Source organism: Geotrypetes seraphini, chromosome 17 (genome assembly GCF_902459505.1).
Source record: "Geotrypetes seraphini chromosome 17, aGeoSer1.1, whole genome shotgun sequence".
Taxonomy (NCBI): Eukaryota; Metazoa; Chordata; class Amphibia; order Gymnophiona; family Dermophiidae; genus Geotrypetes; species Geotrypetes seraphini.
Genome location: NC_047100.1, coordinates 2440539 through 2458324, shown reverse-complemented (window position 1 = coordinate 2458324; position 17786 = coordinate 2440539). Strand labels below are relative to the sequence as shown.

Genomic DNA, 17786 nt, shown 5'->3' with positions numbered 1-17786 from the left:
TGCTGTCCCTGCCCCATTCCTGTAAGCTCTGCCTTACCTGCACAAGCCTCAAACACTTATGATTTTAAAGTGTTTGAGGCTTGTGCAGATGAGGACAGAGTTTGCAAGAATGGGGCAGAGACGGAATGGAGAAATGAATTCCTGCGGGGACGTGGAAAATTTTGTCCCTGTGTCATTCTCTGTTACAAATGGACACAAAAACCTGGCATGAGAATTAAGAGAAGACAGAGGAAAGCAGAAAGCAGAAATTGAGACCAATATGATTAGAAAATTTTGAAGACTAGACGACATAGGTAGGAAAAAATAGTATTTTAAATTTTGAATAAAGTACAAAACTCACAACTAAAAGTCTGATATATCATCGGGAGAGAGTGGGCCAGTGCAAGTAAGGATGAGGGGCACAATTATAACTTTCTACGGCCCTGACTTCACGCAGCCAGCAGGGGAGGGGCGGGGCTGAGGGCGGGGCTATATCGCCTCTTTTTTTTTTTTCTTCACTGCCTGTTCTGAAATTAGACACACACCCCTCTCCCCATCTGATGATCTCTGCAACCATTAGCCTTATTGTAAAGGTGAGACAGGGAACTGGAGCTCTCTGAAGCCTTGCAACAAATATCCCTGGCATAAACGCTTTCTGGAATAGAATAAGCCACAGCTGCTACCTGTGTTTCAGCAGAGGGTTCAGGAACCTGCAGCAAAGGATTGATGGGGTCTTGTACTAAGGTGCGATAGCCGATTTAGCACGCGCTAATCTTTACCGCGTCTTAGTGAAAGGGGGAGTTATTGTTTTGTTTGGAGCTTATTGAATAAATCAGGTTATCTAAGCAGTTGCTCATGTCATGGTGGAGCTGCCTGCCACGATCACTGATCCCTGATTCATCCTTTGAGCTCCTGGATGAGACATGCTAGTTCCATGCTGGCCTGTTCACATCATGCAGCTGTAGCTTTTCCTACAGATACAGGATGAGAAAGAGCTGCACTTTCTGAGTCACACCTTCCAGCTTGCCAACTTTCCACTCTCTTATTTGGCTGAGACAGTCATTTCTTATTTTCTTTCAAGGAATATTAACGTGAGCTTTGGAATTCCCTTCCAGTGTGTTTCATACATTCTCCTGTCTGCTGTATGTTTCAGATGCACCAGCTGCCTCACGGCACAATGGGAATGCCACTGGTGTGCTCAGAAGCACACGTGTGTGTCCAATGTATCCGAGTGCCAGGGCTCACTGACACTAGCGGTAAGACAGACTGATGTTATCTCTCTGTATGTACACACGTGGGGTAGCACTGGACAGACAGCTGGAGGGCACTGGCGGCTTCTGTGTGGGATGAACCAGATCAGTAGAACCAGCATCTGGAAATAAAAACTCAGAACTTTATTCCTTAACTGATGGTCTGTTTATTTACAAATATTGATTTCTTTCCCCTGAAATAAGATTGTTCTCAATTTTAAATACCCACCGTACAAAATCTCCTCTTTTTTTTTTTTTAATCTTTTGGCTGCAACTTTTTCTACCTTGCATAGAAGACTGTAGACTTGGCTCCCTATTGGAGGGCATTTCCTAAGTCTGGCACTGTGGCACTACACCCCCAGCACAGTTAGCTTAGCAGGGTTTAAAAAAAGGTTTGGATCATTTCCTAAAAAGGAAGTCCACAGGCCATTATTGAAATGACTTATTTATTTAAAATTATTTATAACCTGCTTATCCACAAATCTAAGCGAGGAACAAAATCACATTAAATAATACAGACAAATTCAAAACAGCAAAGAAAAACAGGATAAAAAAGAACAGCCCACAACTCACACTGTCACATTGCTCACACCCAAAAAGCGCTCAAATAATATAGTTTTCACCCCCTTTCTAAAATACCAGAGCATATCAGATTGGTGCAAAAACAAAGGTAAAGCATTCCATAGCGCCAGGCCCGGACTTGGGGAAATCCACTGCGTATTCCTAGGATAAGCAACACAAAATCTGTTTTACTACTTGGGATCTTGGGATCTGGGTTGGCCGCTGTTGGAAACTGGGCTTGATGGACCTTTGGTCTGTCCCAGTAATGGCAACTCTTATGTTCTTATGAGCCTTTATCTGTCCAGTGCAGGGTACGAGACTCTCGGAGAGGAATACACTTTCCCTCTGCTGCAATGTATTTTCTTGTGAATCCTCTAGTGAGGCAGAGCTTGCACCGGTGTTGTACAAGTATCTAATATTGCCATTCTTTGGGCTCCTTTTACTAAGTTGCGTCTTAATATGGTCCTTTCCTGCGTACTAAGACCATTTTTTTTTTTTTGTGCAGCCAGAAAATGATTGATTTTACATTTTCTGAATTAATGGCATTGCACTAATGTTGCCGTTAGCATATGGCCATCAAGAAAAGTTAGTGTACAAGTCCTTACCAAGACCTATTTTGTAGGCAGTAAGAGCTCTCATGTTGTTCTTGCACAGTAATGCAGACACGCTGACTAGCACAGAAACCCCCACTTTCCATCTTTCCAGAAACACTCTGCAAAAAAAAAAAAATTAAAAAAATTTTGTGCGTGGTTTGTTTGCACACATTGCAAAATTACTGTGGGCCATAGTAAGCCCTTTTTAAACGGCATTAAGCATGCGCTAACACTTACTACCGCTTAGTAAATAAAGCTGTCAGTGATAAGAGATATTTAAAGCTGATACTGTGATTCGAAGAAATCATCTTTGGCTCCTGGATTCACCTTCCTTATCGAGGCCAGCCCAAGGGACGGAGGGAGCCTCCTTTACTTGCTCTTCTCATCGGGCCCCTGATGATTTGCCCACTTCACCAAAAAACACTCCGCAGCTGCAACTCTGCCCTTGCCTCTCTCCTCACCCTTCACCTCCCAGCTCATTCAGTTTTCTTCTTCCCCCCAGCTGCAGGTTGCTTAAAACTGAAGTGTCAGCTGGAGTAATCCAGTGATCCACCACCAAGTTCTCAGTTTCTAACCCTGTGAACCTGTTTTCACAGTGTCAGCGACGAAGCTGTCAGAGGGCTCTTAACATATGGAACTCTGTCCTGGTTTGTTATTGAGGGAGTCCGGTCTGGCAGACTGAATGATTGCCCCATAAACCTCTCCAAGTGGTCCTGCTGTTATGATTAACCTTCTTGACACTTTCCTGTCTTACTTTGTAGTTAATCCACTACAATGCCAAGCACCAAACCAGAGGAGGACCAGGACAGGTCTTTTGACGGAGCAGTAGACACTCCCTCAGGGTCAGTCATTCCAGGCTCTAAGCTCCACCTCACACTGAGACAGTGAGCACTCAGCTCCTCCTGAATTAGCTTTCCAAAAACAAATGAATGGGGCAGAGGTCTGAGGAAGGCTGGCTCATTCATCTCCTAAAGTATATTTACATAGAAATCCAAGCTCAGAGCTGTGCTGGCCCTGGGGCAGTAAATAAACCCCGTTTCTTTCCAGATCCCAGTGCTGGAGGCAGATCTGAGCACTGGCAGGTTGATTTAAACTGGCTCTCTTCCTTCCCATTCTCTTAATTTTCTCTCTTGCTCTCTTTAATCTTTCTTCGGAGGCAGCACTTGGTTAAAATCAATGTCATGTTAACGGTCGAAACATATTTCAGGGTCAAACAAGCACTTTAAAATAATTCCATTCCCTTAAAAAAAACTTCTGAGCAATTGAAGTGCTGAGAACATGTTATGGATTCTTTGTTCTGCCATGACAGAAAAAAAATGGAAATGTTTTAAATTTGAAGATATCTTGTGATAAATTTCATTAGAATATTCCTGTTGGATTCTTGCAATCTATTTGCAACAGAACTGCACAAGCCTCTTCTCAAGGTTATAGCACAGAAGTTCAATGTTACAATGCTAATAATTCACCTAAGAAAACTGTGGAAAACTTTCTTCTTTGCTTAGGCCTATAACAATAAGCTATAAGGTGTTTTGATGATGACTAATTATTTTTGAAATGTGTAATGTTTTTCTGATTTGTGCATTAAGATTTTGTGTATGTTTTATCATGTACAACTGCCTAGAATTGTAAGGTAGTGTGGTCAAGACATTTTCTAAATAAATAAATAAATAGGATGTCAGAATTTCCTTAGCAATTAACATCTCCAGGAATTATTATTGAAAATTTGTTTTGTAAACTAAACTAAAACTTAACTTTGTATACTGGGTCATCACCAAACAAGGAGCTCGACTCGGTTAAGAGTATTTAAAAAAGAAAAAAAATAAACAAACCCTAACCCTATTGCTCATGACTTTGGATGCATGCAGAGGGTCCATCAAAGCAAAGCAAATGACATAGAGGTGTGTAACCTAAACGGAGCAGGAGGTACAATCCTGAACACTGGCATAGGAAGGGTCGGGGGGAGGGAGGGGGACAGACTGCCTTGGGCACCACCTTGGCAGGGTCACCAGCACTTCTCTTCTTCCCCCTTCACCTGTACCTCTTCAATCTTCTCCACCTATGAGCAGCATCTCTTACCCATTACTCATGCTAGCCTCATCCCTCCCTCTGACATCACTTCCTGTTCACAGGGACCAGGAAGTGACATCAGAGGGCAGAATGAGGTCTTTGCAAGCAGTAAGTAAAAGATGCTGCTCATGGCTGGCAAAGATTTGAAGAGACACAGGGGGAGGGCTGCTGGGAAGGGTACATGGGTGGGAACTGAGGGGGCACACTACACAGTGATGCCTGGGGAAGCATGGGGGATGCCTGGCACAGCGATGCCCTGGGCACAAACTTCCCTTGCTACACCACTAATCCTAAATAAAACCACGGAGGCAATCTACCTGCATGTTCTACAGAGCGTGGCAGGTATGACTCTCATCACCTTGATAGGCAAATTAGATGGATCATGCTGGTCTTTATCTGCCATCTGTTACTATGTTACTACATTACTATAAGCGACAGCCTGACTGAGCCGTATGGAAGCATTTCTGAGACATACCTCTCTTCTTTTTTTAAATGACAGAGCAGCAACGATTGTCCACGGATAGTACCCACGCCACTGACTCCAGTCCCCACAGCGGTTTCTCTGGACATTACCATATCGCTCACAAATGTTGTGCCACTGCAGGTAAGTCAAGCAAGGAAGAATACGCAGAAGGGCCAGGGATTAAGCCTATGCTAACATCTCAAGATGAAAACGGTGAAAACTCAGTAGAGGATTTGACCGATATTTGTTGAGGATTAGACAATGTACGTGTTGAAAAATCACTTTGCAAACTTTGGTTGAGTAAGGAAGTAAATAGGCAAAAACAACTGAAGTTCTATTTTTGTTAGATTTTAAAATTAATATTGCTTTCTTCGTGTTCTATTTTCTTAAATATTATCATGTTTAATTTGACTTTATCTTGATTTGACTCTTATGTTGACTTTGTTATTGTACTCAGCCTTGAGCCATTATGGTTAAGCAGAAAATAAATTTGATTGAATTATTATTTAATATACTGTCATCTACAATCAAGTAGCACAGTGGGATGCAATGAAATATTAATAACATCAAAGATAAAGTGTAATAACAGAAGAGTGTAATAACACATTAAAACATAAAACACAACCCAAAGCACATATGTGAAATCCCCAGAAGGGCAGTCGATATTTCTTTGGAAACCATGCAGCTGCTTTTTTTTTTTTTTTCCATCGTGTTTGATGCATTCTGTGTGTCCTCTAAATACATATAAGCTTGAGGCATGTTTTCTCACATGCACAGGAAGAGACGGAGTCTGCCTTGTAGCTCATTTTTCCCACTGTATAAGGTGTGTGGGGTGGAACTGTTAACTGTGCTCAGCACTTGTGGAGTAGCCTAGTGGTCAGAGTAAGAGATTGTGAACCAGTGAAGCCAGTGTTCAAACCTCACCGATGTTCCTTGTGTCCTTAGGAAAATCATTTTGCCTTCTGCTGCCTCGGGTACAGCCTTAGATGATAAGCTGTCTGGGAATGAGGAAATATTCCCAAATCAAGGCTTTGTGGAAGAAATTTTAACTTGCATTTCCAGATAATGCTCAAGGCAGCCAACAGCTTTATTAATAGTGAGGTCCAGTGAGACCCCTCCCTCATGAGCTTACAATCTAATCAGATACCTGGAGCATCAGGAGTTAAAAAGAAGTACCTAACGTGTATTGGTTCAGGAAGTAGGACTTAAAGGCTTGTAGCCCATCGCTCTAGCCACCAGACCCTGGGCCTGAGCAAGGTGCTGGATTCACTTTTTTCACTTATATCCTAAGTGGTTTATCATATTTCCCTATCTGACCCAGCGGGCTCAAACTCTAGTGTACATGGGGTAATGAGGGGATTAAGTGACCTGCCTAGGGTCGCAAGGGGCAGCGAGGGATTTGAACTCACAACCTCAGGGTGCCATTGTCAGGCAACATGACCCCACTCTTTGCAGACTTACACTGTGTGTGCACTGGGGTCTCAGTAATGGAGAAGAGCAACCAGGAGACAGCTCTCACTATCCCTTTCTCCAGGACAGTGCTTTGGAGTGTGATTTCGGAGTGGACAGGACCTATGACGCCAGATGGGTGAATGCCTCAGCAGTGCAGTGCAGTGGTGTTCTGGTAAGGACTGCTTGGGCTTATTTTGTATTTTGACTAGTCTTAAGACTTCTGGCTGCTCCATGTTTTGTTTTGCTTTGCTCTTTCTTTGGCATACAGAAACCTGCTTGTCAGCAAAGTGTTATTATGACGCGTCTAGTAGAAGCTGGTATATTCTTTATTTGCTTAGAATTGAGTCCCTGAACTAGTGGCAGCCGCCCTTCTCCCTTCTAGGGCAAGCGTAACCCCCAGCCAGCCTCTGCCATAAGACCATCATACTCTGGAACCATAGCCCCTCAATCTTTAAAAAAACATAACAACAAAAAATTGACCATCTTGCTTGTTTTGTTCTCGAAAAGGCAATTTATCCAGTGCAATCTATTCCAGTGGTGACTTGAGAGGTCCCCTCCCACTTCGCTCTACACATCGTAAAGTGTTCCTCATGATGGTGTTTGAAGGTTGGCCACCTTCATAGCTCTGACTTGCCCTATTTCTTCCTCTTCTAGCTGTACACTTCCGAGAGGAGCCGTCACTTCCCAGTGAATCTGCAGTACAAGGAGAACTCCGGACGCTTTCTTGACAGTCCAGAGAATATGACAGGTTCCAGATAAGATTTTTGCTCCTCACATTTCTGGGCTCATCTTAGGTCAACTATAAAAGCAGTTTTAGTAGGAGATGGAGCTTTTAATACCTACCAGTGGGGATGTTTTCCTTCACATACACCAGACAGTCTCATCAGCACAATGTGAATATTCAGGCAGGAATAAGGCAAAAATGATTTTTCCCAGGATCAGAGCAAGAATTTTGCTAAAAGTAGATAAGCAGAGCTAGGGAGGGAGGAGGAAGGGCCAGCTGTGATGTATTAGGAGCAGAGAAGGCTCTGGGAACCACCTCATCCACTCAGCTCCCCTTTCTCTGACTCAGCTGCTGGGTTTTGTTGACATTTAATTTTTATATTAAGCAGATAAAACCTCTACAGGAGAATAAGGAGTTCACGCTTTTTTTCCCATCCTCAGAAGCACTGTCACTGTACCAAACTGAAGCCTTCTTTTATTAAGAGCTCATTTATCACTTTCTCCATGCCTTACCTCCACCCAGTTCATTCAGACTCCTTCATTCAGGAACCTTCACCTGCATCTATTTTCATCTCAGACAGAAATATGTTTAATGAAGTGAATTCTTAGGCTGATATTAAGACTCTTTACTGCTGTTTCCCCATCCACAGAATCTGGTTGTATAGAATCTGGATTCCTGAACAGCAGAAAGAACTATTGTGAGCTGTCTCATCAGGGAGAAAGAAAATCCAACGTAGTCTGCAGTAAACAACAGCAACCAGAAAACAACGAACAGACTGCAGATAATGTACAAGATGCAGGCGTTGTTTATTAGTAAATGCAGTAACATATACAACCTTATAGCCAACCAAGGGACCCGACACGGGATAACACGCCTTCCTCAGGGGTCCATGGTGGTTAAGGTATAAAGCAAACTGCATAAAAGATAACAAACACATGCCAATCACGATCAAATGGGGTCAAGCAAGTCTTACACAATGATCCCCATTTGATCGAGATTGGCGTGTTTGTTATCTTTTATGCAGTTTGCTTTATACCTGAACCACCATGGACCCCTGAGGAAGGCGTGTTATCCGAAACACGGACCGTGACGGGTCCCTTGGTTGGCTATAAGGTTGTATATGTTACTGCATTTACTAATAAACAACGCCTGCATCTTGTACATTATCTGCAGTCTGTTCGTTGTTTTCAAGCTGTCTCATCAGCCAGAAATTCAGGGAAAGTACAATGAAAACTAGGGATAACAGCCCTTATATGATGGAAAGCCCAGCACACTGTGAAACAGTCCAAAGCAGTTTTTGAAGCAGCAGAAACACTCATTGTTAAAGTCTCTGCAATTGCCACCTCCACCCTCTAATTTCTATTGGTCTCATATTCACTGTCTCCAGTTCCTTATTGTCCAGCAGGCCAGTCCAGAACCAATGGGTTGTGCTCCTCAGCTAGCAGATGGAGATAGAAAACAAAGATTTTTGAGTCCTACCCTATATAGAACACCATGCAGTCAAGTTTCAAGTTTTATTTGAGTTTGATGAATCGCTTATTTAGTTTTACTAAGCTAGGTATTTAGACATACAATTTAAAATAGTGGGTTAGACTTACAGACCAACAAGCTGTCCAGTATATTCTGTCTCCAGCAGATGGTGATGGATATTCTGTGCAGCTGGTTTTGGGGCTGTTCTGATAACTTCTGGTCCAGTTGAAGAACTGGTAACCCTGTTGAGTCTGATCGAGAGGGCATCCAGGGACTTGCAGGGGCTAATCATTCTCTCAGAGGACACCTGGAGGAGTCCAGACCAAACCCATGTTTACTTGGTAGGGCTAAGTGGGTCCTTTATCCAGCAAATCGTAAAAAAAGGTCTAGAAATGTAGCATGGAAAGCTGCCACTATTTCGGTTTCTGACAGTTGCTTGTGATGTGGATTGGCAACTGTTGGAAACTGGAAACTGGGCTAGATAGACTCTTGGTCTGACCCAGTATAGCTGTTCTTATGTTCTTAGAATTTGGTATCTAAAATTTAATGCTTAAAAATGCAGGGTTAGACTTTTAGGCTGCAAAAATCTAGGAGAATGGTGAGGTATAGGGGTGAAGTAGATCTGTACTTCAAGCGAGGCTGGGTGTGATCATGTTTGATGATCTAAAGGTGCCACGCGTAGAAAAAGTAATGGTGCTAGTTTTTAAAGGAAGGGGTTGAAAATTGGAGCTGAAAGCAAGAAATTAATCCTCAATCCCCTCCCCCCCCAAATTAGAAACAATTGTATTGCCATAGAATGGTTTCCTCGCTGATTCATCCCCTGAAATTTCACTGAGGAAGGGCTGACTGTCTTCTCTCATTCAGTGGAGGTCTACAATTGTGCCTCTGGAAGCTTGGACTGCTCACAGTGCCTGGGACGTGTGGATCTGGGACATCGCTGCATCTGGACCGACACCAGCTCCACCTGCAAACTGAACACGGAATCCCAATCGATCCCAGACACCTGCCCTGCTCCGGAGATTAGAAAGGTAAGCATCCGTCCCAGTCAACCAGTCACAGCTTTTAATGTGTCTGGATCAGGGCTTCTCAATCCAGTCAAAACCCTTCATGAACTAGGTAAGATCAGGGGATGTATGGAGGGGTATAAAACAGGAAGAAAAGCCTCGGAGCTCAATCCAAAACCACATCGTGGGAGAAGTTTAACAGGTATGGGAAAAAGGGAAAGGGGGGGGGAAGAGGACACCATTCTGGGTGCTGTTCACCCTTACTATGCCCCTGAAGCACAGTACTGTAATTTTGTTTCTGAATATACAACATTAACCCTGAAGTCACCTTTGCAAGAATCACCTAGGTTTCCTTCCCAATAGGTCCCTTATTCCTGCCTACAAGGGTCAGCAGATACTGCCCCAAAAAAGAGAGCAAAGCCTGACCTGTGCACTTTGTCCTGTGGCTTACCTGCAGATTGAGCCCCTCCAAGGCCCGGTGGAAGGAGGAACGCTTCTTACAATCCAAGGAAGGAACCTTGGCCGCAGAGTCAGTGATGTCATTGGTGCAGTGAGCATTGGCGGAGTGAAATGTGCTCTTCTGGAAGAAAGATATGTGGTATCTGAAGAGTGAGTGGTCATCTAGTGCAGCCAGGAATGACTCTCCCCCACCCCTACCCCACTTAAGATAATGTGCTGACTCAGTGCCCAAATCCTCACTGAAAAGGGGCTACTAATGTCCAGTAAACTGAGAATAACATGCCAGCATTTTATATAGTGCTGTTCACCCACTTCCCATCTGCTGGATTGATCATGTTGAAATGGTGCCTTCAGTTCAATGAAAAATAGACCCAGAAGTGAAACAAAAGCTTTTGTAATGCATCCTATCCTCTGCGCCCTGTTTTGGGTTTTATAGCCTATGTAGCCGCCTGCATTTGAATTCGATCAGTCCTAATTTTCTGGTTGCATGGCTTCCGCAGTCCTCTCTCCTTGATTCCCTGATGCTTTTCTCCTGATCTGCCAGTTTACACATTCTGTGCCCTGCTTCTTTCAGGATTGTATGTCGGACTGGAAGGGCCCCGGATATGTTTTCGGATGTTGTCTCAGTAAACGTGACCAAGGAGGGGAAGTCAAGTGAAAAGTTCTCCTACATGGTGAGTGAGTCCATCATATGAGCCTGTTTCTCACTTACATGGGCATATCCAGGATCTGAGCTGGGGGGGTGCAAACGATCTTAGACTGAGAGAACTACCCAGGGATTGTACTCGAGCTTCAATACATGGGTGTAAGCTAAGTTTGCAGACTTTTGTTCAAAGTTGAAGGTTGGCAGACATGGCAAAATAGGCTATTGAAAAAAATGCTTTTATTTTAAATGTGGTCTTCAACTCACACAAAAACAATTTTTCTTCTATCTCTATCTGCGCTAAACCTTTCCAGAATTTCCTTTTCTATTTCTATTCTTCTTTCCTGAACCAACTTTCAATGCACACTCAACATACACAGCCCATTCAAGCGATCCGCTGTCATTGTTGAGTGCAACTGACTGAAGGCTGAAATTGAATAACAGAAGCAGAGAGCACTAATTTTATTTAAGTTTCCAGAGTATAGAAGCATCCGTGCCAACTCATCCCACCCCACCACCTCTCTCGTGCGCATCTCTTCTTCCATTCCCACACACAGAAACAGAAACATGATGGCAGATAAAGGCCAAATGGCCCATCCAGTCTGCCCATCCGCAGTAACCATTCCTCTCTCTAAGAGATCCCATGTGCCTATCCCAGGTTTTCATGAATTCAGGCACAGTCTCTGTCTCCACCACCTCTACCGGGAGACTGTTCTACACATCTACCACCCTTTCTGTAAAAAAGTATTTCCTTAGATTACTCCTGAGCCTGTCATCTCTTAACTTCATCCTATGCCTTCTCATTCCAGACCTTCCTTTCAAATGAAAGAAACACGACTCATGCGCAGCTCCTTTCTGGTCTGGCTCACTTTCTTCCTCCCTCACTTATAGGTTCAGCATACATCTCCATCCCCACCTCCCCTTCATACTGTGGGTCCATTCATGTCCCCTCCCCCCCCCCCCAGTTGCAGTTCACATCTGTCCCCTCCCCTCCTCCTTCTGTGAGTTAGCCCTCTCTCCCTGCCGTTCTGCTCCTAACCTGACCACCCCCTCCCTTCCCGTGTGGGTCTGGCCTCCAATCAACCCCCTTCCCCATGTGGAGCTGGTATTTCTAGCCCGTAGGCACTCCCAAAGCAGCCGCAGCAACTGGCCAGCAGGGGAAATGCTGTGAATAGGCTGCTTGCAGCCAGACATGGCAGGGTCTTTTCTCTGCCACACTGGAAGTGGCGCAGCAAAGAAAAGGCCCTGGTGGAGCTGGCCACAAGCATTTAGCATTGCATTTGTTTTCAGTTGGCTAGGGGGGTACAACTGCACCCACTGGCTACGTCCATGCTCAGTTATGGTGATAAACTACTAAACGTTGTGTCATATAATGGAGATCCATTCATACTAGCCAGTGATATCATTAGACAGAACTAGTGGTATAACAACTCAGGGTTTGATGACGAAAGAAATACATCTGAGTTGGTTGCAGCATGAAAAGTCACTGAAAAATGTCTCCTATAGCATATTTAGAGAAATCCATTTCAGCACCCTGCACAGTCACAATGGCCCAGATGCTCTAAAGCCAGCGATCATCGCTAAACCTGTTTTAATAGCTTCAGCGACGATCGCAATCGCCAATCCGATGCAGAAAACATCTCACCGTCTGGTTTTCTGCACGATTGCTCATTCCCCGTGCCGTGGCTTCGTAAAATTGGCAAGACACGAAAGAAGTTAGCTTACATTGATATGTACCTGTATATGCTGCCCAAATTAGTCATTTGGATTTCCTAAAAAAACGAAAAATTTATGTTTACAATATTACCTAAATTCATTACGTATGAAGCCATTTTAAAAGTACAAATGACAGTAATTCCATCTCTCTAGCATTTTAATAAGTTTGTTAAAAATACACATAAAATTTTCAGAGCCCCCCTCAAACATTCTGAACCTTTGTGAGGCCCAAGCTGTAGTTTTTTTTTTTGCTAGCACTGGCAGAGGTAACACAGGATGAAGGGACTGGCTCAAGGTCACAAGAAACAGCAGATGGGGTTTGACTGGGCTTCCCCTCTGATACTACTATTAAACATTTAGAAATCTGATTTCGTAGTCAGAAGCAGTGGTGGTCCTTCCTCTTCTGAGCAAGGAAATATCTCCCAAGTTTTGACTCAGCTTTGTGGTAAACAAAGACATTGTTTCCCACACAGATAAATCGTGTGTATGTATGTGTGCGTGCTGGAGCATTTATAAACAGATTTTCATCTCCTATACTGCTTCTTTGAGAGGAAATCAGGCAGTAGTAAACAGCTGAAAATAGCAGACTCAACCGAGACCTTGGTTCCATAACTTCGGTCTAAAATCACATACTTTTAATTTAAACACTGTACAGATAAAAATCTGTTAACCTTCCTAAATGGGATAAGAGTGATTTAATAAACCTTTCCTGTATAGAAGCAGAAGAGGAAATTCTATCATGGCGGGGCCTAGAATTCTGGAATTTGGTAAAACACCCGTGTAATCTAGACATGAGCATTTACACTGGACCTGTGGCTGCTCGAGCCTAAATTTTATGTGAATCTGCTTTGCCGCAGTAGAATTCTGTAAAGTCAGCGCCTACTGTCATTTCTAGGAGAGGCCCCTTTCTAGACCTCCCTCGTAATGGGGAGAAGCCTTTGGAGGCAAAAGGAAGACCATCACGTTCCTACGTGGAAATGGAAAGCAAGAGAAAAAGGGTGGGAATGGCCATACAAATGCTCCAGGACGACACAACCAAGTTTGTTCTTACAGAGAGACCCAACACGGGCCGTGTTTCAGCAGTGGGACCTTCTTCAGGGGTCCTAAGTGAAAACAAATCCTAATGCACATGGAGAAATATGACCCAAACAAGGGTGCCAGGATGGCGATTTTGCAGGACTTCGTCATCTTCTCTTTTGCCTTCTGCTTTTCTCAGTCTGGCTGAACTGAGAGGTCTGTTAATACTAGGGTTACCAGACGGACAGCTTTTCAAAACCCAGCTGGATAAAGTGACTTTCCCTTTCCCTACATCCTGCCCTGTCAGGGATGGAGATGGGTTCAGACTCATGATTTCCTGACACCATATCACAGATATGCTCCCATATGCGCTGTGACAGAGCCTCTCTCTTTGTCTGTAGGTTCCTCAGGTGTATTCCTTATTTCCTCGCTTTGGCCCTAAAGCTGGTGGAACCAAAGTCACTATCACTGGGAAGAATCTGAACATTGGATCTGAACTGCGCATTTTAGTCAATGAGACCCAGCAGTGCTTCGACCTTGTGTAAGTACTGAGAGTATCCCTGACAGCCCGTCACAGTTTTCAGGGTGTCCAATTCATTTGGGGGGGGGGGAAAGGGGGAGAATTTTCTGAGATATCCCTGGGGTGCACAAACATTTATTACCCTGGACTGATAATTCCTGTTGTGATAGCACACGTGTTGCAAGGTGTATTTGGGTTGGGTTGTGCTAAAGGCTATTGAGCAGAAAACCCCACTTAGTAAAAGGCCTTGTGTTTGACTGAAAATAGCAGACAAATTTAGGCACAGCGTAAGAGTATAAATTTAGGAATGGAGTTAATCTGAATACCAGGCTCTATGTTTCCAGATGAAAGTCCATCTGTATTTATGAACCTAAAATGGAGGCACTACACACTTCCTTTTATTTGCCATAAATTTTGCATCCTAAACTAGATTCCTCCTGCTGAAATTCAGAGCTAAACTCCTAACTTTTATCCCAACCTTTTCCATCTCCACAGTTGTCCATTTTTCAAGCTCTTATAGGAGTTTAATAACAATCCAATCCTAAATTTAGACATTCAGCCCTAGTCAATTTTCAGAGAGGTCTACTTAGAGGCCCACGTCACAAATCGAGGCACTTAAACCCTTTTTTTTTCCTGAGATATAGAGCTTGTAGTATTTGAGGGAGTGGGGGTGAGGTGAGGTGAATGCTGTACCTGCAAACTCCACTGAAGGCACAAAACCATTTGTTCTTGGGCTCTTGTAAAAAATGATTTACCTTGTTGCTGTCTAACTTCCTCCTCTTTGTTTTTTGGGGTCTGGGGGTTTGGGTTTTTTTGTTTGTTTGTTTATAGGCGCCAGGACAGCACCGTTAAATGCACCATGCCTGCTGTACCCTTTACTTCTGAAGCGGTCCACGTCTGTGTCCAGTTTGAGAGACAATCTTGTATTGGTAACAACCTCACATTCCGCTATCGGAAAAACCCCGTCATCTACAGCATCACGCCTACCAGCAGTCTAGTTAGGTAAAAGCCTCGTGTCTGTCTGTGAGCTTCCCAGGGCCAGCCGTATTCAGTGTCCTTGTTCTGCCCCAGTAATCCCACTCTTCAGCATTACTCTTCTCAGACGGAGGCAGTGTCAAGAGCATTGCTTACAATCCAGAAGTCCTATACCACTGCAGTTCTAGCACTTACAAACTGAATTTGATGCGATACGGTTTTTAGAGGGATGCTGTTGGCTTTTTTGATGAGTTCTAGAACACATTGTATTGGTTGCAAATGAGAGAAGCTGTACTACAAATCCCATAGTGCACTTGGGAGGAGGCCCAGCAGCCAGTACTGAACAAAGTCTTCCAAAACCTTGAGTTGCATCAGATGGGTGGGCCAATGATTAATATACTCGGTCCCATTGGTAGCATAAAAGTTTATGGTTACCATAAGCTCCTCATCCTGATTTTAGAACACTTGCATGCGCATAGGGCCAGTCACATCTGGAACTTAATTAGCTAATGAGTTGTTAATTGATGTTTAAAAAAATAATTATTGACGATTGGCCTTAATTAGAGCTAATTGGCAGTAATTAACAGTTACGTGAGTAACTGCCCCAGTTGGTATTCTATAACCCATGTGTGTAAATTCCAGAGCATGCAACTGCAAGGAGGGAGGGGCATGGGCAGGTCAGTGGTGGACCCAGAAGTTATGCACATGGGTTAGAAAATACTCGTCTAGAGTTAGGAGAGAGCATTTACACTAGCCATCTGGCTGGCCTAAGGTCTGGAGTGTAAATGGCGAATAGACGCTATGATTACATGGCTACCGCATGTGCAATTGCAAATGCTCAACTGTAGGTGACCTTTTGAGAATGACCCTCTTTCTGTACAATTGCCAGAGCTGTGATCTCCCCCCTCCCCCTGTCCATCTTTGGGATATGTGGTGGCTCGTCTGTGCTGCCTCCCTATTGCCTCTCATTTGCTAATGCCACTGTCCGTTTTCTCCTGGTCCTCTTCTAGCGGTGGAAGAATCATCACCCTTAAAGGCGAGGGGTTTGACATGGTCCAGAATGTGTCGATGGTGGTTCATAAGATTGGCAAGGAGCAAACGGTGAGTCTCTTCCTGACTTAGCTGGGGCATTGACTTTGTCCTATCACCACTCTGCGTTGTGTGTTCCGGTTTTCTTATCTGCACTGAACATTGTTGTAAACCGCTTTGAACTTATGGTATAGCGGTATAAAAGAAATAAAATTATTATTATTATTATCTTTAGCGCACTGTTCCCCTGGACTTTGCCACAATTTAAAGGACTCTGAGATGGGCCTTTAGATGAGCCCCTACACGGATATGTTGTACTGGTCCGGTCACCAGTCAGACACATTCAACTGTGCTAGTTAAACAGATGTATTTGTTTTATTTTATAAATGTATAATCCACTTAAATCTAAGCAGATTATAATGAAAATATATTGCCCAAGGGAAGTGTTGACCCTTTAAATATTGCAACCTCACCCCACCCCCATTTGGCATATTCTTCATCTGTACTGACTATTTTGGGATATGTATCTTGCACTCTCTGACACTTTATTCTGAGAAAGAGATTTTTGCACCTCGCTTTCTATTTATTTATTCAATTTTCTATACCGTTCTCCCAGAAGAGCGCAGAATGGTTTACATGAATTTATTCAGGTCCTCAAGCATTTTCCCCTGTCTGTCCTGGTGGGCTCACAATCCATCTAATGTAGCTGGGGCAATGGGGGGATTAAGTGACTTGCTCAGGGTCACAAGGAGCAGAGTGTGTTTGAACCCACAACCTCAGGGTGCTGAGGCTGTAGCTTTAACCACTGTACCACACTCTCCCCTTTCTAAGATCTGCTGGGCATTTAGCACTGATGTGGAGAGGAAGTGGTTAGAGCAACGGGCTTCAGGTCTCACTTCTGTGACTTATTTATTATATATACAGGGTAAACATACATAATATATGGTTAACAGGTTACGATTTGCCTTAATTTCAGTACAAGTTTACGATATAGGAAGATGTTTATATACTTTTTGCCCCATTTTTACCGGTCATTGGTACAGAAGTGTTAAGTAGGGGTGCAATGGAGCAGTAGCCCTAATGGTTGGTGGAGTGGCCAGCAGAACACATTGAAGCCACCTGGCCCTCATAGGAATGTCCGAAGAACACAGTCACTGCCCAGACACCACTGAACATCACCTGAACGCCTCCAACCTAGTATCAGTGCTTTCGGCTTCATTCGTAGCCCAGTGCTATCTTATAATTCTTGAAAACATAGGGCTGAAGAAGTTATCCGTTCATTCAGTGGTTGCCAGGGAATGTATTACTTTATAGCACCAGTGTACACTTCTAGATGTCTTATTCTTTTGGGATATTTTAACTGATTATTGTTCTGTGCTGTACATCTTCCTGTTAGAGATCACTCCACATTGTTACTCACACACCATGCCTCCCGCTCTCTCACATCTTCGTACAATCTCTCTCTCTTGCTGTGTCTTTTTTCCTGATATTCCTCTCTTTCTTTGCAGAATTGTGTTGTTCTCAGTCCCGCCGTGATTTCATGCCCATCTCCAGCAATCTACCACAGCCCTTTGGGGATGAAATCCGCATTGGTGGACTTTTATATCAACGACATTGTCTACCTGGATCCCAGGCCTGGCTCTGAAGATCTCCAGCCTGCAGAACATCCGATGCAGAGCAGCACATTCCGCCTGGACTACCACCCAGATCCCCAGTTTTTCACAGCTAACAAGGAGAAATCGATCAAGCACCACCCTGGAGAGCCCCTCACACTGCCGATACATGTAAGATGCCTCCACCACAGGAAAATCACAAAACCTAAAGCTTTAAGTACAGATGTTGTGAAACCTGCTGCCCTAACGTA

At 43.8% G+C, this 17786-nt stretch overlaps 1 protein-coding gene across 4 annotated transcripts in view; it reads left to right on the top strand.

Annotated features, from left to right (window-relative positions):
- PLXND1 (plexin D1) overlaps positions 1-17786 on the top strand; it is a 102519-nt gene that overhangs the window by 45189 nt on the left and 39544 nt on the right. For all 4 annotated transcript variants that reach the window (XM_033926041.1, XM_033926043.1, XM_033926045.1 and 1 more), the window contains exons 8-18: positions 1133-1235; positions 4950-5054; positions 6448-6537; positions 7020-7113; positions 9424-9587; positions 10021-10172; positions 10597-10696; positions 13800-13939; positions 14750-14920; positions 15904-15994; positions 17431-17706. In XM_033926041.1, coding sequence (XP_033781932.1) covers positions 1133-1235; positions 4950-5054; positions 6448-6537; positions 7020-7113; positions 9424-9587; positions 10021-10172; positions 10597-10696; positions 13800-13939; positions 14750-14920; positions 15904-15994; positions 17431-17706 — 1486 coding nt within the window. The remainder of the gene's footprint in view (positions 1-1132; positions 1236-4949; positions 5055-6447; positions 6538-7019; positions 7114-9423; positions 9588-10020; positions 10173-10596; positions 10697-13799; positions 13940-14749; positions 14921-15903; positions 15995-17430; positions 17707-17786) is intronic.